General features: G+C 41.9%; 1 protein-coding gene across 24 annotated transcripts in view; it reads right to left on the bottom strand.

Annotated features, from left to right (window-relative positions):
* Positions 1–24,903, bottom strand: part of C2CD5 (C2 calcium dependent domain containing 5) — a 153,134-nt gene that overhangs the window by 114,911 nt on the left and 13,320 nt on the right. For all 24 annotated transcript variants that reach the window (XR_008307618.1, XM_053251505.1, XM_053251503.1 and 21 more), the window contains exons 2-5: positions 10,327–10,413; positions 7,667–7,838; positions 5,112–5,207; positions 4,830–4,985 (exon numbers count right to left, since the gene is read on the bottom strand). Coding sequence is in view for 23 of the 24 variants with exons in the window: in XM_053251505.1 (XP_053107480.1) it covers positions 4,830–4,985; positions 5,112–5,207; positions 7,667–7,838; positions 10,327–10,413 (511 nt within the window). In the remaining variant the exon portion in view is untranslated. The remainder of the gene's footprint in view (positions 1–4,829; positions 4,986–5,111; positions 5,208–7,666; positions 7,839–10,326; positions 10,414–24,903) is intronic.

Genomic DNA, 24,903 nt, shown 5'->3' with positions numbered 1-24,903 from the left:
ACTTCTGTGGGAATTACTTTATTTTGGTTTCTCAATTTAGAAAAATTACCAATTAAAAAACATTTGTTTTTTATTTGCTAATTTGTTTTGCCTTGTTTTTTATTTGGTACTTTTTCTAAATTGAAAAACCAAAATTAAACTAATTCCCCAGAAGTCACAATTATGGAAAGTGATCCAGCAACTATTTCCATAATCACAGCTACAAGAAATAAATGCAGCCACAATCACAGAGATAGCCACCACATCATTGAATTAAAGTCTGTTCATATTAACCTCTCTCTTCATGGTTACATTTTGTTATGAAGCACTGTGAACCAGCCTTCAGTGGGACTTCACAGTAAACATTAGATTCAGGCTGTAGGTCCAAGCTCACTTTCTCTAGAAGATAACATCAATGCATTTTTTAAAAAGAAAATCAGAACTAGTGGATGATATCCAGATTAACACTGCATGCGCCAAACATTTCGCACATGCAATAGTGAGTCTCAATTTTCATCAACCCCTGCTTCACACTTCAGCTGCCTGTGCCTCCCAAAAATAGGTAGCTGAGCGATATTATAGACATGTTTTCAGTCTTCCACAGTGTTTAACAATCGAAAATGACTTCTGAAATTCCAACAGGCCAAATAATACATGGCTTTTTAAAAATGTCAGCTACTGTTCTAGAACAGACTACCGCAGCATACCATGTTGCAATCATTATTTCAGTGTGTAAATTATTGAAAGGTTAAGTTATATGTTAATAAGTGAAGTGCCTACCAGTTTCAATTAATTTTTCTGTTGGTAAATCTTTAGTTCCCTATGAAAATGTCATTCCATTGCCTTCACTGCTTCCATTTCATCTATATTATATCCAAATACCATACAACCTTGTTTTTTTCTAACCATATCATGGAATGCTAGCTTCTTATAAGTTGATTAAAGAAACCATACATATTAACCAGGTCTGGAAAATAAATATCCTTACTGGAGGAGGAAGGAGGGGGATTCCATCTGTGGAGGAGGGACTGCCATCTTGCTGGGCACCCCTCAGGGTGAGAGCCTGGGGTTCTTGCCTGGCTGCCCCCTTCTCCCTTTGCTCCCTCCTGATTCCATCTGCCTCCCTCACCCCTGGACTGGTTGAGGTGTTGTGGGGCTTTGCAGGACCAAGGCCAAGCCCAAGGTGACTTGGCAGTTTTCCCTCCTGGTTCCATCAGCTGGGCTTTTTGCCCTGTACTTATAAAGAAGGAAGCTGCCAGTGGCAGTGGGGCAACCACCAAAGGGGGTCGCCCCTTTGGGGGAGCCACGAGGGCCAGGGCCAGAATTTTTGGCCTATTTTTCATATAAGGGGCTCGCCTTTGGAGCTGGACCTTTGGGGTGTGTGTTGAGGGGAGGTTCTGTTGTGGGTGGTGGTTTTTCGGTTAGAGGGGTTTTAATTGTACTGAGTTGAGCCAGGCCCATTTGCAGATATGGGCTTTCCTGAGTGGGATACTACAGGGGGTGCATCCGGTAGTTCTGGGGTGGCTATTGCTGTAGTAGTGAGGAATAGAAGAATTGGCGTTGGGAGAGCAGCTGGCCGTTACAGGGGAAGGGAAACTAGTAATTTAGTAACTGTTTTCACTTCCAGCTGCTCTGTCAACTCTCAGGCCTTGAGGAGCAGCTCCAATTTCCCACAGAGCCTGGCCTTGCTCCTCTGTAATGCCAGGTCAGTTCAGAATAAGATCGAAATTGTCCATGACTTGATCATGGACGAGAGAGCTGACCTGGCATGTATAACTGAGACCTGGTTGGGGGAGACAAGTGGTCCAGTGTGGGCTCAACTTCTCCCTCCAGGTTATTCTGTTGTGGAGCAGGTTAGGGGAAGAGAGTGGGGGTGGGGTGTGTGTGGAGTGGGTGTGGTCCATACGAATACCATTTCCCTTACCAGGGCCCCTGTGAGGCACCTGACCTATATCGAGTGTATATATATCGAGTGTGTATTTTTTAAGCTGGCAACTAGGGAAATATTAGGAATTCTGTTGGTGTACCAATCACCCCGCTGCCCAACTGACTCCCTTACTGAGCTGTCCGACCTGTGCGTGGAGTTGGTGTTGGAGTGTCCCAGGCTTCTGGTCCTGGGGGACTTCAATATCCACTTTGGGGCTGGCTTGTCTAGTGCAGCTCAGGAGTTTATAGCGGCCATGACAACTATGGGCCTATCCCAACTAGTATCTGAACCAACTCATGTTGCCGGCCACACGCTCGATTTGGTCGTCTGTTCGGATCAGGGGGGTGTTCCGTGGGTGGAGGATCCGGTGGTTTCCCCATTGTCATGGACGGACCACTACCTCGTTAAGGTTGGTATCACGGCCACAATCCACTCCTGAAGGAGTGATGGACCAATTAGGATGGTCCGCCCAAAAAGGCTGCTGGACCCAGTAGAGTTCCAAAAGACCTTGGAGGGTTTCGAAGTTGGTGCTGCAGGTGATTCTGTCAATGCCCTGGTGGGAACCTGGAATAAGGAACTTGCCAGAGCACTAGACATTATTGCTCCTAAGCGTCCCTCCAGACCCGCTTCAAAATCGGCTACCTGGTATACCGAGGAGTTGGGAGGGTTGAAGCAGATGGGTAGGCGACTGGAGAGCAGGTGGAGGAGAACTCAGCTCGAATTGGAAGCATGTGACCCACTTGAGGGCTTACGCGGAGGCAGTGCGTACGGCAAAAAAGAAGTTCTGGTCGGTTCGCACTGCTTCTGCGGGTTCACGCTTGGCAGAGTTATCCGGGGTAGTGAGGAGTCTAATGCCTGCTCCTTCTGTTTCTAATCAGCTCCTGGAGGTGCTCTACTGTGATGCCCTCAGTGGGTTCTTTGCGAACAAAATCTCCTGTATTCGGGCTGACTTGGATTCCACTTTTTCTCCAGGGTCTACAAAGGAGGTGTCCAGCAATCCTTGCAGTATTAGGTTGGATCTGTTTCAATCTGTGATTCCTGAGGATGTGGACAAGCTGCTTGGAGCAGTGCGATCCACAAGCTGCTTGGAGCAATGCAATCCACTGGACCCATGCCCGACTTGGCTGCTTTTAATCTAGCAGGGAGATTATTTGAGGAGGCCTGGTGAATATCATAAATGCATCGTTGAGGGAGGGTAAGGTGCCTCCATGCTTGAAGGAGGCAATAATTAGACCTTTTCTTAAGAAGCCTTCCCTGGATCCCTCGGCGATGGATAGTTATAGGCTAATCTCTAATCTCCCTTGGTTCGGCAAGGTGATCGAGAGAGTGGTGGCCGACCAGCTCCAGACGGTTTTGGAGGAAACTGATTATCTAGACCCATTTCAAACTGGCTTTAGAGCGAGCTATGGGGTTGAGACAGCCTTGGTCAGCCTGATGGATGACCCATACTGGGGAATCAACAGAGGGAGTGTGACTCTGTTGGTTCTCTTGGATCTCTTGGCGGCGTTCGATACCATCAACCATGGTATCCTTCTGGGTTGCCTGGTGGAGTTGGGGATAGGAGGCACTGCTCTGCAGTGGTTCTGCTCATATCTCTTGGGCAGATCCCAGATGGTGGAGCTTGGTGAGAGTTGCTCTTCTCAACGAGAGCTGTTATATGGAGTCCCTCAGGGCTCCATTCTGTCACCAATGCTTTTCAATATTTACATGAAACCACTGGGTGAGGTCATCACGAGATTTGGTGCTGGGTGTTATCAGTATGCTGATGACACCCAAATCTACTTCTCTCTTTCATCTGTTTCATCAGGAAATGGTGTTCATTCCCTAAATGCCTGCCTACAGGCAGTAATGGGCTGGATGAGGGATAACAAATTGAAGCTGAATCCAAGCAAGACGGAGGTGCTCATTGTAGGGGCTCAGAATCCAAGGGATGAGTTAGATCTCCCTCTGCTGGATGGGGTTACACTCCCCCGGAAGGAGCAGGTACGCAGCTTGGGGGTATCCTGGATCCAGGCCTCACCCTGGTATCTCAGGTGGAGGCTGTGGCCAGGAGTGCTTTTTATCAGCTTAGGCTGATTCGACAGCTGCGTTCATTGCTAGAGGAGGATGACCTCAGAACAGTGGTGCACCAGCTGGTAACCTCCAGGCTTGACTACTATAATGCGCTTTACGTGGGGCTGCCTTTGTACATAGTTTGGAAACTTCAGTTAGTTCAAAATGCAGCAGCCAGGCTGGTCTCCAGGGCAACTCAGAGAGACCATATTATGCCTGTTTTGAAACAACTGCACTGGCTACCGATATGTTTCCAGGCAAAATACAAAGTGCTGGTTATTACCTTTAAAGCCCTGAATGGCTTAGGTCCAGGTTACCTTAGAGAGCGCCTTCTTCGGTCTGATCCCCACCGCAAGCTAAGATCATCTGAGGAGGTCCGGCTCCAGTTGCCACCAGCTCGTTGGGTGGCGACCCAGAGCTGGGCCTTCTCTGTAGCCGCTCCTAGACTGTGGAATGCACTCCCTACAGACATCTGTAATTTGAATTCTTTATTGGAATTTAGGAGAGCCCTAAAGACCTACCTGTTTGGCCTGGCCTTCCAGTGTTCTTAAATTATTTTAAAGGGTCTTTATTGTATCGGGTTTTTATAAGGTTTTGAATTGTTTTACTTTTTGGCTGCTTTATTGTATTTTAAAATTTTTATGCCCAGCCATTGATTGATTTTAACTATTTTATGATGTTTGTGAACCGCCCTGAGCTATTTTGTAAGGGCAGTCTAAAAATCGAACAAATAAATAATAAATAATAAACATAAATACTGTACAAATACAAAGCCTTTATTCATGAAAGCTTTCACTTATAAACCCAAAATATTAAGAACCATGTATATGCATGCCTTTTCGAAAAAAGCAGTAACTGATATTATGAGTACCTGACATTAATGAAATAAGCCTTTGTCTGGCCTCATTTGATGCCCTTGGTGTACGAATTCGGTCTATCCATTGATATTCCGGATCTTCATTAACCACCAACTCTTCCACAAACCCATGAATTATTACAGCCTTATAGCACTTTGGAATAGATGTAGCTGTTAAAAACATAAGAAGAGTGTTAAACAGAAATACACTGGCAATATATTTTAAATGGTTTTCTACAATACATCAGTTTCTTCATTTTCACATAAACTCACTGCAAAAAATATTTTTAGACTCACTGCAAAAAAATTTTACTCCACATGATGACTGTCTAAAACGGTTTAAGTCATTGAAGAGGTCTACTTTCACGACCACATTAATCTCTCCACGTATTCCTGTATATGAAAAGAGGACAAAAGAACAGAAATATAAGCCTCATTTAATTTTTTTGACCTTTGGAAACTTGCCATTGAGAACACTAATACTCAATATTGCTGGGATCATGTAAGTAAAAACCAAATATTTAATTTTAGCCAGTCCTGCAAACACAAATACAGAAAAACATTTATTTTAAAAGCATTATAAGGTCAAAAGCTACCTAAAATAACTAGACCCAAAATAATAATAAGGTATTAGCAACATTGGTTTTCAGTCATCCTTTCTTCGTGGCCTACTTTTATAATCTTTGATCCCAATCAGTACAATATTCTTCTTACTGAGATATCACAATATTCTAGCTTATCCTTGAGCAATGTCCATGAAAAACCTTCTAACGTGTTTGAAATTATCCTTTGTATGTAAGAACAAATCATACAAACCTAGATCAAAAGGTTCCTTGCGCAAGGCACTTGCACAAGGCAGACCCCAACCACCCCATCCCACTGCAACCTCCACACCCCCATTCTATGCTGTTCTGGAGGAGCCCTGGCCCTTGAGCTGATTTTCAGGGGAATGTAGTGGGAAGGAGGGGGCAGGAAAGCCCCATTGTGCAAGTGGAACTCTGACTCCAACTCTATGTCTTCACTCACGAGGCTTAAATATTCAGTGACCCAATAGATGCTGCGAAGCATCCAGTTCAAGACAACTCTATCTCTCAGCATCATGCCTTAAAATATTATATCTATTAAGAGATGACAACAAAAAGAAAATGAATGAAGGTCTACTTAAGAAACCCCTAGCATACCAAAAGAAAAAACTGTGTACTCCCCAAAGACATCTGCCTGGCTACTTATTGAATGCAGAATGCTGGACTAGAGCGAGGCAATTCTTGCATTCATATGAGATCAAAAGCAACACACATCAGTTGCAACAGGGGCTGGATTTATATACAATAATGGGCAATCAAAACTTAAGATCTGGAGGATAAACCATTTGAATGAAATATTTAAGACAGAAAACAAAAATGATCAAGCTACAAGAAGCTCACAGTCTGGGGTTCCTGTGGAACTATGTTTCAATGTAAAAAGTACTGTATTGAATAAAAAGCTAACAAACTAATTATAGAAAAAAATATGATGCTGATATCTCATACAGTGGTTCTCAAAATGAGGTATGAATATACCTGTGTTCTAACAATATGGGGGCCGGGGTGTGTAACTGGGAAAAACCCGTAACAGTAAGTTGTATATGGTTTCTGTGGTGAAGGAAAGAAGGTTCCCCACAGTGGAAGAACTGCAATACTCAAAAACTTTTCTTTTCTTAAAAATTGTCTTGCTTTCCAGCTTTTTTGGAACAAAGTTTAGAAGCAAAGCATGACGGAGATACTATCCACAGCTGTGTGTTCCCACTATCCAGTATTCAAATGCAACATGGAGATTCTATTTAGCCGTAATAGTAAAGTTGATAGATCTATCCTCCATTAATTTGTTCAAAACATTTAAAATATATATGTGCTAGTGGTCACCACTATATTGCATATCATATGAAAGCCAGAGCCATAGACAGTGTTCATAGAGCACTGAGTTGCAAAGATAAAGCATTAAAATTGCCTGGGAACCACTATTCTGGGGAAGTGAAACAAGCCTCAATTTGGAACAGAGCAGAAGGCAAGAACACAGCCAAGAAATTTAGAACCTATCTAAATTTGTCTTCAACTCTAAGAAAATCACCATAATTGTCCATTGGCTGCAAACACAGCATAAGATCCAGTGTCATGTAAAATCTATTGCTCCACACATTTCCTTAACAGCCTATGAACTCCAGTTCCATGAAACACAAGACAGAGTTAGTAGGTTCATCAGGAAATTGGCTGTGAGACAACATCCTTAATGACCCCCTATCTCTTGTGCTGTATTCACCAGAACAGAGTACAGGTCATCCTGCAACTGAGTTCTGTTTAATTGCATGGAAAAATAAAGATACAGTTGCCATGAAAAAAATTTTTGAAAGCAAGTTTTTGGAAAAGCATGACAACAGAATAATTATTCCCCCCCACCACCACCACTTTTTTAAGATTACATTTTTAAAAATCACTTAAGAGAATACTTTCAAGAGTGACCACACAAAGCATGTTGTGTAGAATTATTCTGTTTATGCCTTAAGTTTCATTTATGACAACCTACCAGATTTCTTCTTATTACTGTAGACATTTCAGTGCTATAAATCTTGGCTATAGAAAGAACTGCATAACTAAATCGAATAAATAAATCGAATGAATGAATGAATGAATGAATGAATGAATGAATAATAAACAACATTGTTTAAAAATGACAATTCATTTCTCCTTTAGAATCACATATGCGGGGGGATGGGACTCTCAGACTACGTCAAATTGGTTCATATATTTCAATTGCAATGCTAATTATTACAGTCTCCTGAAGAAATTGTGTATTTTAAAACAAAAAAAAATTCTCACCATGTATTGTATCATAAATGGGAAACCAGCCAGAGATTACTGTAGCTGCTTCACTGTAGAGAAGAGGATCAATATCAATGTAAACCTTTCCAATGGCATCATTAGCACTGTAGGTATCATGATCAAGGACAGTTATCTGTAGGGGCTCATCTTGTAGATCTTCATCATCCACCTCAAAAACAGAATATGAAACTTCAACAATTAACAAGGTAGAATCTACATTAACAAAGCTTTCATTCATTCACAACTCCGAATTTGTACACACCATGGCACAACTGCACCAGATTAATATGGAATCTGATAATAATTTCCAGAACGGAAACATCCCAGCCATGGTTTTAAATAGCTTCTACATCCTACTTTGAGAGAATCAATATGAAGTATTCATTACTAACAGGTTCTGTATAGGCTTCCCAAAAGACTGGGGACAAGACTTCAACAGATGAGTATCTTAATTACTCTTCTTGTCCCTCTTTTACTAATTTGCACCCCGGGCCCAAAGATCTACAAACTCTGGCTGGCCATGGTAGGCAAGACAAAATGTGTGGCCACCACAACCCTGCATCTCCCCTTTAGAACAACCCTAAGCATTTACCCAGAAGTCAGAATATGCCAAGTTGCTGCCATAGTCCCTGACCTCACGCTGCATTTCTGTGACATGAAGAACAATCACCTCCTCCCCTCTCATCTCCAGGTTTAAAGAATGGATTATCCCCACATCTACACAAGCAAGTAGCTGTGGGTAGGGATGTGCAGGAACCTGTTCAGAGGCCCTTTATGGGCCTCCGAACAGGTTTGAACAACAGGTGGTTTGGAGGCTCGAAGACGGGGGGTGGGACAACTTCAATGGCGGGGGAGGGTTCACTTACCCCTCCCTCTGCTTTCCCCCCACTGGCACTGGGTTTGTAAAGACTCAGTCGGGGTGGCAACATACCTCCCGACCACCCTGTTCCCTCCTTGGCCGGAAGGGGCCAGAAGTGCTGCATGCACATTGCGCTTGCAAGTGCCCAACGTGTGCACGCGCACCCAGCATGTCCAGCCAAGGAGGGAATGGGACAGCAGGGAGGTATGCTACTGCCCCGATGGAGTCTTTACAAACCCAGCACCGGCGGGGGGAAAGTGGAGGGAGGGGTAAGTGCACCCTCCTCCGCCCTTAAAGTTGTCTCACCCCCGCCTTCGAACTGGCCCCTGCCGGTTCTGTGCACATCCCTAGCACAATCTCTCTTCTTCAACTCCAACCTTTGAGCTAAGATAAGAGCAGGAGATTGCCAAGGCAGAGTTTCTCAAACATCCAGCACCAAACCAGCCAACCCCACCCTTCCTCTCCAGCTTAGAGCTGGGAAAAGTGGGTAGCAACTGGATCTTCTAGTTGTGCTGTGTCCTCAGGAGGTCAGCACAACTTCAAGGAAGATCCCACTCCCATTCCAGTTCCAAACTGGAGAGAAAGGCTGGGCTCCTCTTGTCACCTCTGCCAAAGAGTGACAAAAAATTCTCTCACCAGTCTTTTCATGGCAATAGTGTGGGGCCCCAAGTGTGCCTCTACCAAATTCTGCAGCATTTCCAAGACACTACAGTCAAAATAAACATAAAATATTTGAGCAGATTTGCCCAATTCTCAGAAGAATTTGGACTGTTTTCAGAGTCTGATGTATATTCAGAGAATTACACATAGTGATTCAGTTTCATATTAATTCCCAATAAATCTTCATTCCAAAATCTGATTTAAATTATGCAACTATTTACATACTTCTTTTACCATTTAAAATAATAATAGCATAGTACTAGGTAATTTACATTAGTGGTATCACTGGAAAATGTTCTGCAGCATTTATTTCCTCTAAATCTGAATTCTCAGGAGGGCCCCACTGTTCTTTCTGTTTCACAATAAGCTTTTTAAAAGAACCTTAACTTTATATGCTGTTTTCATCCAAATATTATTTAATACAGGAGACCATTCATTCACAGCTTCATCTCCTGCGGTTTCGCCCATTTTCAGGCAGCTTCCTTGTATACCCATTTAATTATTGTGGGGATAGTTTTGGCCATTCACAGGCTTTCCAGTTAGGAAAACTCTAACTATCCCCTAATTAAGTTAGGGAAGCAGCCTGCATGTTATCAGAGATGTGGTGCACAGGATGCTCTAGGTGGCTTAAAGTTAAATATCCTTTCTCGTGCTGCTTCTCAGCTGGTGTATGGGCAAGAGTGGATTTTTAACTTTAAACCTCCTGGAGAAGTCTGGACATCAGCTGAGAAGCACACAGGCTGTTCTGGGAGGTCTGAAGCTTAAATATCCACTCTCACCTGCTTCTAAGCTGGCACACTGGGTTAGATGTTTACACTTTAAACCCCCTGAACCCGTGTGCTTCTCAGCTGTGTGCTCTGGGAAGTTTAAAGTTTTAAAATCGACCCCCGTGCCATCTGAGAAGAAACCTAACCCCATTTTCCAAGTTAGGTCTAGTACTTGAGTATCACAGTTTCTACATTCATGAGACCTTTCCTTGAACACTACCATGATATTCAACCGTCGCCTGTACAAATGTACCATTAGGCAATTGCTACAAATACATAAAATTATACATTATGCATTTGGGCTTACTCAGTGATCATCTTCATATCATCAATGCATCTAATCTCTGGAGTTATTTGTTTTTAATATTTACCTCAAATTTAAACCATTCTGAATTCCATTGAGGATTGAGAGATTTGGGATATACATCTGTCTTAAATGTGGTGTTTCCAAATTTCACCTGAAAGAGATACATTTTTTTTTACTTCAGTTAATCTTATTCTTCATGTTACTCCAAAGTGCTGACTTTTAATACTGATTAAAACAAACCCTGTGCAATTGGATTCAAATATGCAATCTGATTGTCTGTATGTCACTTTACCAATTACTTGAATGGAAACTGCCATTTACTTGAATGGAAATTACTGCATATATTTACTACATGTTACTTTTAACTAAAATAGCTATCTGATGCAGATACTTTTTGTCTTCCTCTCTCTTCTATTACCATTTAATTCATTTTTTATTCACTGGCACACAACAGATGTTGCACTTAGAAGTAGCAATCTAATAATTTTAAACCCAGAGCAAGTATCCTTTGAAAACATGATCAATAAACATGAAACACCAACCTGGGGGTGCTTGGATGGCTTGTTAAACTGATGCTGAACCCAAGTCCTCAGACACTTTATACATACACATTGTTCATGAGACCTAATGATATAACTGTGGACCAAACATCACATAATAGGGGAAGCATGAGTCTGCCACACTAGTGTAGCTTGGCCTCATACAAAAGTAAAACTCACAATATACAAAGGTTTCCTGCTTTTTGACCTTTTAAAAGTCACTATAAACCACATAGCAGGTTCTGGAAATCTATGTTGCTATTGTGAGAATCAAACCCAGAAGCAGCACTACCACTCTCAAGATCCAAGGAGAACAATATTTTAAGTAAGCCAGGATTAACTCTGTAATCAGCAATATTGCCAATCTATAGCTATGCCACACCGAACATGAATTTTCCACAAATGCTCTAGTTTCCCAAGTCAAAGCAATAAAACCCTTCTGTCTCAAATCCTGTTTAGTGCACAGTACAAAATCCCTTTGAATCTACCATCAAAGCAGAGACTAAGTTTTAACTGTCTGCTTTGCATTTGGTGATACACCCAAAGACAACACCCCACATGAGAGAAATATGCTATAGAGATATGGTCCAAAAAGGAATGTGTGTAAAGGCTCACATGTGCTTCACTCTCCCCGCCCCCCACCCCGGACATGACAGCATCTCCAGATGCATCAGAGGTTTTTCTGAAGCTGTTCACTAGTTTCAAGACAGCATTTTTGGGTAGCAGAGGTGGCTCCTGTGAGAAGGAAGAAAATAGGGCAGCTCTTCTGTATGCATTAAACTTGTGGCATTCATAGGCCCTACAGATTAGGACCTATGTTCCTAAAATTCTACTTAGTGCAGCACAAGATAAGAGCCTCTCCAATTGTTATTAGTCTATAAAGAGAGCTTCACTGGATGACTTTGCTACTGATTCACCCAGTGATTAAATTCACAATTCGTTTGTGCCTCAATTTCTTATATTCACCAAAACATTATCTAATGCAAGACTGCTGGAAACCGCACCACACACCCCCATTCCCAGCCAAAGCAATCCATTATTTCCCAAGGCTACAGTGCAATTAATCTTAATTACTTCAAGATGAAAGTTAAGAACCCGAGTTGCCACCCTGAAATGTAATCATTTCATATATTTACAATAACTCTTAATTATGTTTTTAAAAGGGGACAACAACATGTTTCGCCCATTCAATATTTTAACAACGTAATTATCTTATCAGCCCTCTATTCTACTTCTCAATCCCCATTTTAAGCTCTTGATTGTTCTTCACTATCTTAGCAGATCTGGGTGGCCTCTTCAGAGCTAACATATAAGCTCCTATTTTGAGTTACAACTGTAACTCATTTTAACTTTCTTTATATAAACAAAGATTTAATCTGAAGCTCAGCAAACTAAAGGCAGGGGAGCAGCATCTTGATAGCAACTCTTGCAACATACCAGTTTACGTGATAGGATCTGTGATTATGTGAAACAATATGAGGATCATTATCTCAAGCCATTGTTTACAAAATGAGTAACATGCCTCAGCATCCTTGATGCAGTAATTACTAGGGAAGATATAAACCCTCCCTTATTCATAGACTTCTCTTTCTCCACCCCGTTCAGAAGTACAGCTGCTCTAGCTTACACTTGCCCAGGATTCAGCATCCTGGTAGCAAGTTTCCCATTCCCAATATATTACTTAAAACCTCTCACAATGATGAGATGGGATTATCACATTGTGAGCTTCCCTGCCGGCAAATGCCGTGGGAGGGGGGAACATTCATAACAAGAACAACTACTACTTCTACTACTACTACTACAACTACTACTACTACACATATTTATATACTGCTTTTCAACAAAAGTGTCCAAAGCAGTTAACATACAGAAATAATAAGTAAAAAATAAGATGGCTCCCTGTCCCCAAAGGGCTCACAATCTAAAAATAAATATAAGACAGACACCAGCAACCGTCACTGGAAGTACTGTGCTGGGGATGGATAGGGCCAGTTACTCTCCCCTTGCTAAATAAAGAGAATCACCAAGTTAAAAAGGTGCCCCTTTTCCAAGTTAGCAGGGGCATAAGGTGATGGTCCCAACTTAGAATAGCTCAATGTCTAAGTGATATGGGGAGAGTGCATGTGTGGGAAGGAGAGAGAGAGAGAGAAGTTCACCCCAGGTAGTCTATATATGTTACAGTTCACTGTAACATTCAAGCAGTGTTCTCGCTAGAGATGTGTGGAACATTCCACATTGGAAGGGACTGTTTCGAGTGTTCTAAGCTAGAAACAGAACAAACTTATCTGAATCCAAAATGGTGCTCAGAACTTTCCATTCAGAACTGGGTTGTTTCATAGGAACAACCAGCTCACCTGGTTGTTCCAATGGAACAAGCTGCAGATTTTGCATTCTGTTCTGAGATCAGAAAAGAATGCAAGATTCATTTCATGCATACCCCTAGTTCAGGCATTCAGCTGCTACATGCTTACAGGAGACAAAGGAAGGTAGGAAGTTCTGTACCCACACGTTAACTCACATCCCTCGTCGCTGCTCACAGAAAAGGCAGCATTTGAAGGCAGAAATGCCCTAACCATGATGGCAGGTTGCCAAACACAAAAGCACCTGCCATCATGAACACAGATAGAACAGTACATTTTTCTGAAACATGTATGTACTCAGGTTGAATTTTAAAATGTATGCAGCTATAGTCATTCACATGTATCTGCAAATAGACACTCATACAACTTCTCAAAAATGAAGGGGCTGGTAAAAAGGAAGCTAAAAGGGAAAGTCAGAAGGGTTAGAGTGCTGGACTAGGGCTGGGGAGACCCGAGTTCAAATCGCCATTCAACTATGATACTTGCTGGGTAACTCTGGGCCAGTCACTTCTCTCTCAGCCTAACCTACTTCACAGGGTTATTGTGAGGAGAAACTTAAGTATGTAGTACACTACTCTGGGCTCCTTGGAGGAAGAGCAGGATATAAAATGTTTAATAATTATTATTATTATCATATTATTTCTTGTTTACACAGTCAGACAGGTGTTATTGACTGGTTTGTTTTATCCAGACATTGAGTCCTTCCCAAGGACCTGGGATGGCTGAATTTTATTGTCAATTGTTATAGATATCGTTGCAGAATATAGGCTGTTCCCAGTAAAGCTGCTTTTTGTAATTGGCTGATGGTGATTTCTGTGATCCCTATGGTGTTGAGGTGCTCTTCAAGGTCTTTTGGAATTGCACCTAGGGTGCCAATTACCACTGGGATTATTTTGGTCTTCTTCGGCCACAGCCTTTCAATTTCAATTTGTAGACCTTTGTATTTTGTGATTTTTTCCTATTTCTTTTTCTTCTATTCTGCTATCCCCTGGTATTGCTATGTCGATTATTTTAACTTGTTTTTCTTTCTTCTCGACTACAGTTATATCTGGTGTATTGTGTGGCAGATGTTTGTCTGTTTGTAGTCGGAAGTCCCAAAGTATTTTTACATCTTCATTTTCTTCAACTTTTTCAATTTTATGGTCCCACCCATTTTTGGCTACAGGTAGCTTGTATTTTTTGCAGATGTTCCAGTGTATCATCCCTGCTACTTTGTCATGCCTTTGTTTGTTGTAAGTCTGTGCGATCTTTTTACAACAGCTGATCAGGTGGTCCACTGTTTCATCTGCTTCTTTACAAAGGCGGCACTTGCTGTTTGTGGTGGATTTTTCAATTTTTGCTCTTATTGCATTTGTTCTTAGTGCCTGTTCTTGCGCAGCCAGTATTAAATCCTCTGTTTCTTTCTTCAAGTTGCCATTCTTAAGCCATTGCCAGGTCTTGGTGATGTCTGATTATCCACTTATATTGTGCAAATATTGACCATGCAGGGGCTTATTTCTCCATTTTTCTGCTCGGTTCTTGACTTGTTCTTTCTTGTAGGCCTGCTTTGGTCCATTGGTGTTGAATAGTTTCACGTTCTTGACCATTTGAAGTGCATCTTCTTCACTGTCCTTGATATATTCTTCAAGGCCTCTTTTCTCCTCCTCTACTGTTTGATGGACTTGCAGCATTCCTCTTCCACCTGAGCTGCGAGGGAGGTACAGCCTATCGACATCACTGCGGGGGTGCAGAGCATGATTGATGGTCATGATTTTCCTGGTCTTACAATCCAGCGTCTCTAATCTCTGCCTGGGTCCAGTCTATTATTCCTGCAGTGTATCTGATAACAGGTATAGCCCAGCTGTTGATGGCTTGTATGGTGTTCCCACCATTGAGTTTGGACTTGAGGATTTTTCTAACTCTCCTGATGTATTCACTTCCAATTTTTCTTTTAACTTCAGTGTGTGCGATGTTATCAGCCTGGAGAATGCCCAAGTATTTGTAATGTTCTTTCTCTTCCAGGTTCTTGATCTTGCTTCCATTCGGCAGATCTATTCCTTCTGTTTTTGTTATTTTTCCTCTGTTCATTTGTAATGCAGCACACTTGTCTAGTCCAAACTCCATTGCTATATCGCTACTGAATATATGGACAGTGTTTAGCAGTGATTCAATTTCTGACTGGGACTTTCCATACAACTTCAGATCGTCCATGTACAGCAGATGGTTGATTTTACTGGATGTTTTAGATGTTTGGTATCCAAGGCCTGTTTTGTTTAGTATTTGTGAAAGTGGGGTCATGGCGATTACAAACAAGAGAGGGGATAGTGAGTCCCCTTGGAAAATGCCTCTTCTAATGCTAACATGTATTATTATTATCATTATTAATTATTTATTTACACAGTCAGACAGGTGTTATTGACTGGTTTGTTTTATCCAGACATCGAGTCCTTCCTAAGGACCTAGGATGGCTGAATTTTATTGTCAATGTTGTTGCTGTTACAGATATCGTCGCAGAATATAGGCTGTTCCCAGTAAAGCTGCTTTTTGTAATTGGCTGATGGTGATTTCTGTGACCCCTATGGTGTTGAGGTGCTCTTCAACGTCTTTTGGAATTGCACCCAGGGCGCCAATTACCACTGGGATTATTTTGGTCTTTTTCTGCCACAGCCTTTCCATTTCAATTTGTAGATCTTTGTATTTTGTGATTTTTTCTATTTCTTTTTCTTCTATTCTGCTAGAACCTGGTATTGCTATGTCGATTATTTTGACTTGTTTTTCTTTCTTCTCGACTACAGTTATATCTGGTGTATTGTGTGGCAGATGTTTGTCTGTTTGTAGTTGGAAGTTGTTGTTGTTGTTATTATTATTATTATTTTGGTGGGACTATAAAATTGAAAAAGTTGAAGAAAATGAAGAAAATGTACTGTGCACCTCAACACCATAGGGGCCACAGAAATCACCGTCAGCCAATTACAAAAAGCAACTTTACTGGGAACAGCCTATATTCTGCAACAATATCTATAATAATAACAGCAACAACACTGATAATAAAATTCAGCCATCCCAGGTCCTTGGGAAGGTCTTGATGTCTGGATAAAACAAACCAGTCAATAACACCTGTCATACTGTGTAAATAAATAATATTAATAGAAGCAGCTCAGCTGGAATGTACACCAAGAAGGAAGAAAGGTACCACCATGTTCCGGATGCCGCCAAAATAGTTAACAACTCAAGTAGAGTCAGGGAAGCTGTAAAAGGAAACAAGACTTCTTTCAGAAAATGGAAGTCCTGCCCAAATGAAGAGAGCAGACAGGAACATAAATTCTGCCAAAAGAAATGCAAGGAGATAAAAAAGGTTGCAAAAAGAGTTTGAGGAACACATAGCTACAAGTGTCAAGGGGAATAACAAAAACCTCTTTAAATATATCATAAGCAAAAAACCTGACAGGGAGGTGGTTGGACCCTTATATGATGCGGTTGTGAGGGGATTATTAAGGAGGATAAGGAGATTGCAAAGAAGCTGAATGAGTTCTTTGCATCAGTCTTCAAGGCGGAAGATACTGACCATATACCTACACTGGAACTGAGATTATCAGGCTTGGAGGTTGAAAAACTGGGCCAATTTGAGGCAATGAGAGAAGATACGCCAAACTGTCTTGAAAAACTAAAGATTAACAAATCTCCAGGGCCAGATGGCATCCACCCATGAGTTATGAAGGAACTCAAATGTGAAATTGCTGATCTGCTAGAAAAAATATGTAACTTGTCCCTATCATCAGGCTCTGCGCCAAAGGGATCCTTCCAAACTGGGTGAGTAGGCAGCAAAATGGCAAATGCAGTTCAATGTAAGCAAGTGTAAAGTAATGCATATTCGGGTTAAAAAAAACCCCACCAGCTTCAAAATAGACTGATGGGATCTGAGCTGTCAGTGACTGACCAAGAGAGATATCTTGGGGTTGTGGTGGGCAGCTTGTTTTAAGTGTCGACTCAATCCGCAGCAGCTGTGAAAAAGGCAAATTCTATGCTAGAGATCATTAGGAAGGGGATTGAAAATAAAACTGCTAATATTATAATGCTCTTATACAAATCTATGGTGTGGCCACATTGGGAGTACTGTGTGCAGTTCTTGTCACTGTACCTTAAGGAGAACACTGTAAAACTGGGGGAAGTGCAGAAAAAGGCAAAGGCCGCTGTATGAAATAGGATGTTGGACTAAATAGGCTTTGGGCCTGATCCAGCAGAGCTATTGATTCAAGGCAAATCACTATAACTGAATTTGAGGGCTGCTTGTCTATAGATTTGGCCACTGACAAACTCAAAACAAATACAGAATTTGACTACTTGGGAGAACAAGCAATGGGTCTGGCTAAGAACAATTTGGTCAAACAACCATGAGGTGAAGAAGCTGGCTTTAAATAACAGGATTTCCTACTCAACATTCTACTCCTCAGTGCTCCCTACCTTTAAAGGTTTTGATCTTTAAATCTCTAAATAGCTCAGGACCAGTATACCTGAAAAACCACCTTCACTCATATGAAGCTGTCTCTGTGTCCCACCAAGTTCTGAGTCTTGTCTACTTAGAATGCAGAAGAAAGAGGGCCTTCTCTGTATTTGCACTCAGACTCCAGAACTCCTTCTCTACAGAAGCTTGTCCTGCCCACTCCCCTGTTATTTTTTACCATTCTTATGTCAGCAGGTTTTTAACCTGCTTGATAACTAATTTTTATAACTGCTGTTTTAAACTATGTTTTATAGCTATAAACTGCTCTTTATGTATTTTTAATTGGTTCTTACTAACCAATTGCTTTATATGTGATTACTGTTAGCTTCCTTAACTGAAAGATGAGGTACAAATAATACCTTGCATACATAATTCCTGTCTTTAGGGCTTCTATAGAAGTCCTAGAGCCATACTGACCTTTAACTTCACCCACTGATTTGGACATTCTATTACTAAGAGCTTTGTTCCCTAAGGAGACGAAATGGACGTAAACATTCATGACATGCCAGCAACTCAGTCAATGGTGCCAAAGGCTTCATCACTGCCACAACAAAAATATTTAGTTCATTATAATATAGATAGTTTCAGCAGTCAATTACAACCTATCATTTGGTATATGTTTTATTCATTCCTAGCCAGTCATTCTGATATTCAGTGGTGATTCTTTCCTCATCTGTTTCTCTGCAAGACATCTCAGATTCAACAGCTCTGGAGCTCTTTCTACAACAAATTCAAATTTATAGTTCTAAGTCACTATTCCAAATAGTTCTGTCTTCAAATGTCACTTCAATTAGGACTGCTTTACACATTACATATCAGCAGCTTTTCTTATCTATCTACCGATAGCATTTATCTACCACCCCATACAAAATCTCTGGGTGGTTTACCAATAAGAACTTTTGTTTATTTGTTCGATTTCTATACCGCCCTTCCAAAAAATGGTTCAGGGCAGTTTACACAGAGAAATAATAAATAAATAAGATGGATCCCTGTCCCCAAAGAGCTCACAATCTAAAAAGAAACATAGGATAGACACCAGCAACCGTCACTGGAGGTACTGTGCTGGAGGTGGATAGGGCCAGTTACTCTCCCTCTGCTAAATAAAGAGAATCACCACGTTAAAAGGTGCCTCTTTGCCAAGTTAGCAGGGGTGACTTTCTCTGTATTGTACATTCTTTTCTCTGTATTGTACATAAATGCCAGAGGAATCTGATCTGTGCACAAGACATCCAAATGCATAAGAACAGTACCAAATTAGAGAACCAGAGATCTGGGTTTGCTATTATTGAATAAACAGTGCAAGTTACATACTAGCATATAGTATTTCACTTGAACAGGAATGGTTTTTTGCATGCTCATTCTGTCCAAGCTTCTGGTGTTGTGTCTGATTCAACAACACTCATTGCAAAAGATGTTTGAGACTGAAAGACCTAGGCACTGTTCCCTCTACAGCATGCACACGCTCACAAGTTTTCTGATGTCCGCTCAGTTAATTTTAGATCCCGCTCAGGTTAAATTAGGAAGGCCCCACACTGAATGCATGTGCACACACAGTGCCCTGATACTGCCGCCAAGAACAAAACTCATTCTGCACAGAGATGAAAAAAAATTAGAGGGATCACTGGACCAAGGGAACACCATAGACAACAGTAACATATCTAGAGGATATGCATATAGTCTCCAGGAATATACTGTGGACTTCACCAGAAGGTTTCAAATGCAAACTACTACTCATTCATTCATTCATTCAATTTCTATACCGCCCTTCCAAAAATGGCTCAGGGCAGTTCACACAGAGAATAACAAATAAATAAGATAAACAAAATGGATCCCTGTCCCCAAAGGGCTCACAATCTAAAAAGAAACACAAGTTAGACACTAGCAACAGTCACTGGAAATACTGTGCTGGGGGTGGATAGGGCCAGTTACTTTCCCCCTGCTAAATAAAGAGAATCACCACATTAAAAGGTGCCTCTTTGCCAAGTTAGCAGGGGTACTACTGCCACACAAATCACAATATGTAACCTATAAAATGAAAAGAGCTAATTTAAACCGACACTAATCAGGAATACATTTTTGTTTCAAAAACACAAGAGACTGAGGGCTAAAATACATATTCAATTAAACACATCATTAGAGCTGACATGCTGCCTGCCGCTGCCATATAGGAGTCGGCGGGGAGGCGATAAAGCCCCTTCCTACCAACTTAATAGTCTTGATCCAGATTAGGCACATCCATGTTAATGTAAAAAACAAACATGTCCACTCTAATAACTCATTTACCATAATATGTAGTGCAGCCCTAAATATCAGTTCTAATATTTAATTTTTCTCATTTACATCACTGACACCAAATTAGGAAAGGGGGTGGGGTGGCAGAAGTTGTAAATCTTTCAAATGCGGAACAGATTAGAATCAAGTTTGACACAGAATTTGTACACTTTCTTTGAATGGTCTAGACATTCTTTGTATTGGACTCATATCTGACCATTTAGACCAGGGCTGCTCAACTTCAGCCCTCCTGAAGATGCTGGCATCAATTCCCATAATCCCTGGTTATGGGCCACTGTGGCTGGGGATTATGGGAGTTGTATTCCAAAAACAGCTAGGGGGGCTAAACTGAGCAGGTCTGATTTAGACCCTGAGAAAACTCATTGTTTCTGCTGTTTTCATCCACTTCACACCCACATCCTAAAGATCTGAGCACATAACAAGAGTCTTAGACGCAGCCTTTAGTGTGATAATGGCATGTAACACAAACAATGAATATCTTAAGGGCACTTATGTACAAAAGTCCAATGAATTCATTTTCCCTACTGTGTTTAAAATGAATATAAGCAAGCAGTACAAAGCAGGACATTTAAGCCTAGCTGTCACTTTGTTGACTGGCTCTCTTATCTTTAACAGCTGCATGAATGTCAACAAATATTATGTTTCCTCATTACTGATATGCCATGCTAGAAAGGTTTATCTGTTAAAATGTCTGCATATCATGCAGCTATTGAAGGCACAGAGGAATAAGGTGGCAACCATACTAGAACAATCTTTAAGGATATACCTGTCCCTGCAATAATCAGATATGTATATTAGGTATGGTGGCTTGCTAAGTAGTTATTAAAGGCACAAGAGCCCTTTTATGGTCAGGAAACTATAGTCCAAAGCATACCAGTTTGATGCAGTGAATAAAATATTGTAGGAGATGCTGATTCAAACTCTTGTTCAGTCACAAAGTTTACTGGACACCTTGCGTGAACTCAGGTCACAAGTGCCACAGAATCAGTTTCTCTGTTCCAAAGAACAATCCTGAGATAAGTGAAATAATAAAGAAAGGGCCTCCAAGAATGTGTCAAGTATCTGGTACTAAAGGAATACAATCACACCAGAGTACTAAAGGAATACAAAAGTACTAAAGGAGTACTAAAGGAATACAATCACACCAGAGTGTGATTCTGTTCAAAAGTGAACAGGTAGATTTAATAAAAACAATAACAATAATAACAACAAACAACTACATTTGTTAGCGCTCTGTAAAAAATTGTTCACTAGGTGGCTCACAACACAGTATTAAAACATGAAATAAAAACACATAACACAATTAATTATGATAATTAAATCATAACAGCATATTCTACACAGAAATGTAGAGCACTGTCATTGTACATTTAAAAATTCCTCTCAGGCATCACAAAATGTCTACAACAATATCACTTCTGTGTAAAACGTAAAGGTAAAGTGTGCTATCAAGTCAATTGCAACTCCTGGCACCCACAGAGTCCTGTGGTTTTCTTTGGTTGAATACAGGAGGAGTTTACCATTGCCTCCTCCCACGCAGTTTGAGAGGATGCCTTTCAGCATCTTCCTATATCGCTGCTGCCCAATATAGTACCAGCGGAAATTCAAATCAGCAACCTTCTGCTTGTTAGTCAAGTATTTCCCCCCTGCTCCACTTAAGGTGACCACTTCTGTGTAGGGAGTTCTATATATTTTACACCTGCATAACAAATAAAAATTTGCAGCTAGAACAGTCATATGCTTTATCAGGCACAGCTTCCTACCAGTGTTCCCTCTAAAAGAGATTCCCAGATGTTGTTCACTACAACTCCCAGCATTCCTAGCTTCAATGGCCTTTGGCTGGTGATTATGGGAGTTATAGTAAACAACATCTGGGAATGCCTGTTGGAAGGAACACTGCTTCCTACATTTTTTTTTTTTAATACACATTAACCGTTTTACACGTACTCCTAAAACTGTAACATGTGTTCATTGTAAACACACACTGATGGTCAAAGTAATCATCATGTACGTGGCTGTGCCATAGCAACAAATATGACTGCAGCTCCCTACTATATATTGCCACTGATTTAGCATTGCTACATTGATGGAACTGGCTAACAGCCACATCTCCAGCTGGCCTTGGAGTCTTAGATTGTCTCTCAGCAGTGACGCCAGGAAAAAGAGGGTGTATAGGCATTTCAAACACTCTATGTGGATAAATCTGAAACCTGGCCAAAAAGTCTCACATTCTAATTAGAGCTAACAGAACTATATATACATAGCTGGCAAACACAAAAGCAGCTATCACGCATACTGAGTGTACACAGGTTTGGAACCCATATGACAATCTGCACTAGGCTTCCACGATCTGTGTATGAAACTGAGCAGCCACATACTGTGGTGTGCCAGGTTCTCAAAAACCCCTTTTTCTAAGAGGCCAGATAAGCAACAAAAACAGGAGATTTATCAAGCCCCTAAATGGGCCACCATACACATCTGGAAGGCCCAGTTCAGCTTGGCAGTTCACAAGTTGTTCAGACCTGGTATAAACACAGGTTTAACACAGAGATTTATAGCCCACCTCCTCCCAACACCTTGGGACGGAAAACAAAAGCAAAAAAAGAAAGCCAACCAAGTAAATTTTCATCTAGCTCAATGAAATTACTTTTCTGGGGGTATGACCTATTGCCAATGTGGGCACAGTGACCTCTAGCCTGGACCCTTGTCCAGGCTGCGAGAGGGAATGTTCTCTCCTGGCTTCAGGAGATGGTTAATTCCTCTCTTCAGGAAGGTTTGTTCCATCAGCCCTAAAAGAGGCAGTGGTCTACCCTCTTCTGAAGAAGTCTTCTCGTGACCCTGATAATTTGGATAACTATCGTCCGATCTCCAATCTTCCTTTTCTTGGTAAGATTTTGGAGAAGGTGGTTTGTGTTCAGTTGATGAGAGTCCTGGAGGAAACTGATTTCCTGGATCCTTGCCAGTCAGGTTTTAGGCCACAGTACAGCACTGAAATGGCATTGGTAGCCCTGTTGGATGACCTGTATCGCAACCCTGATGTGGGAAGTGCACCTCTCTTGGTTCTCCTTGATCTCTCAGCGGCCTTCGATACCATCAACCATGCTATCCTTCTGGAAAGCCTAAGTGGGCTGGGCCTTGAGGGTACTGTTCTTCAGTGGTTCTGGTCCTATCTCACTGGGTGATTCCAATTGGTGTTGATTGGAGCTGAGTGTTCAGCACCATGGCCCCCTTCTTGTGGGGTTCCGCAGGGCTTGATCCTAGCTCCCATTTTCTTTAACAGCTACATGAATCCGCTAGGCCTGGTCATGCGTTGGTTTGGGGTAAGTTTTCATCAACATGCTGATGCTAACAGTGTTCCCTCTAAGGTGTGAGCATGTGTGCGTGCTCACGCGGTTTTTGATGTCCGCTCAGTTAATTTTAGATTCCGCTCAGGTTAAAGCAAGAAGGCCCCATTCTGAATGCATGTGCGCACACACTGCCTTGATACTACCGCTCAGCACAGCCGCTCAGAACAAAACTCATTCCGCACACAGATGAAAAAAATTAAAAGAGAACACTGGATGATACTCAGCTTTATATCATTACCCTTGGCCAAACAGGTGATGCCATTCATGTGCTGGCTCAGTGCCTAGAGGCTGTCAGGACCTCGATGGGCCAAAACAAGCTCAGGCTTTAATCCCTCCCAAACCGAGTTGCTCTTGTTCAGTTTGCGATATGGCCAATTGCCATGTGTGAGTTTATCTTGACGGAGTTGCGCTTCCCTTGAGAGAGACAGTTCATGATCTGGACTCGCAGCTCCTGCTTGAACAGCAGGTGAAGGCTGTGGCCAGGGGTGCCTTTGGCCAGCTTCACCTGGTTCACCAGTTACAGCCTTTTCTCGACCGTCTGGCCCTAGCAACAGTAACTCATGCCTTTGTTACCTCTCATTTGGATTACTGTAATACACTCTACATAGGTTTGCCTTTGAAAACAATTCGGAAGCTTCAATTAGTCCAGAATGCAGCAGCCCACCTCCTCATGAGTGCCCATATATTTGACAGTGTCACACGTCTTTTATGGTGGCTGCACTGGTTGCCTGTTTGCTTCCAGGTCCAATTCAAAGTACTGGTTCTAACCTACAAAACCCTTATGGGCGTAGTACCTGTATATCTCTGGGATTGCTTCTCTCAGTTGGTTGTATCCCACCCTGTGAGGTCTTCTCAGCTGGCCCTCCTTAGTGTCCCAGGCCCTGGTGTAGTACATGGAGAAATCATCAGGGGATTTGGAGGTGGGTGTTACCAGTATGCTGATGACACCCAGATCTACTTCTCCATGTCAACTTCTTCAGGAGTTGGCATATCCTCCCTAAATGCCTGCCTGGAAGCAGTAATGGGCTGGATGAGGGAGAATAAACTGAAGCTGAATCCAGATAAGACGGAGATACTTATTGTGCGGGGTCGGAACTCTAGAGACGATTTTGATCTACCTGTTCTAGATGGGGTCACACTTCCCCAAAAAGAACAGGTTCGCAGTCTGGGAGTACTTCTGGATCAATGTCTCTCCTTGGTTTCTCAGGTTAAGGCAGTGGCCAGGGGTGCTTTCTATCAGCTCCGGCTGACACGCCAGCTGCGCCCGTTTCTCGAGATCAATGACCTCAAAACAGTGGTACATTTGTTGGTAACCTCCAGACTGGACTTCTGTAATGCGCTCTACGTGGGGCTGCCTTTGTACGTAGTCCGGAAACTTCAGTTGGTTCAGAATGCGGCAGCCAGGTTGGTCTCTGGGTCATCTCAGAGAGACCACATTACTCCTTTGTTGATGGAGTTACACTGGCTGCCAATAGGTTTGCGGGCAAAATACAAAGTGCTAGTTGTAACTTATAAAGCCCCAAACGGCTTAGGCCCTGGGTATTTAAGAGCGCGTCTTCTTTGCTATGAGCCCCACCAGCCGTTGAGGTCACTTGAGGAGGTCCGTCTCCAGTTGCCACCAAC

This window comes from Hemicordylus capensis, chromosome 5, assembly GCF_027244095.1.
Source record: "Hemicordylus capensis ecotype Gifberg chromosome 5, rHemCap1.1.pri, whole genome shotgun sequence".
Taxonomy (NCBI): domain Eukaryota; kingdom Metazoa; phylum Chordata; class Lepidosauria; order Squamata; family Cordylidae; genus Hemicordylus; species Hemicordylus capensis.
The sequence above is the reverse complement of the archived record's forward strand: the minus strand, read 5'-3'. Positions and strand labels throughout refer to the sequence as shown.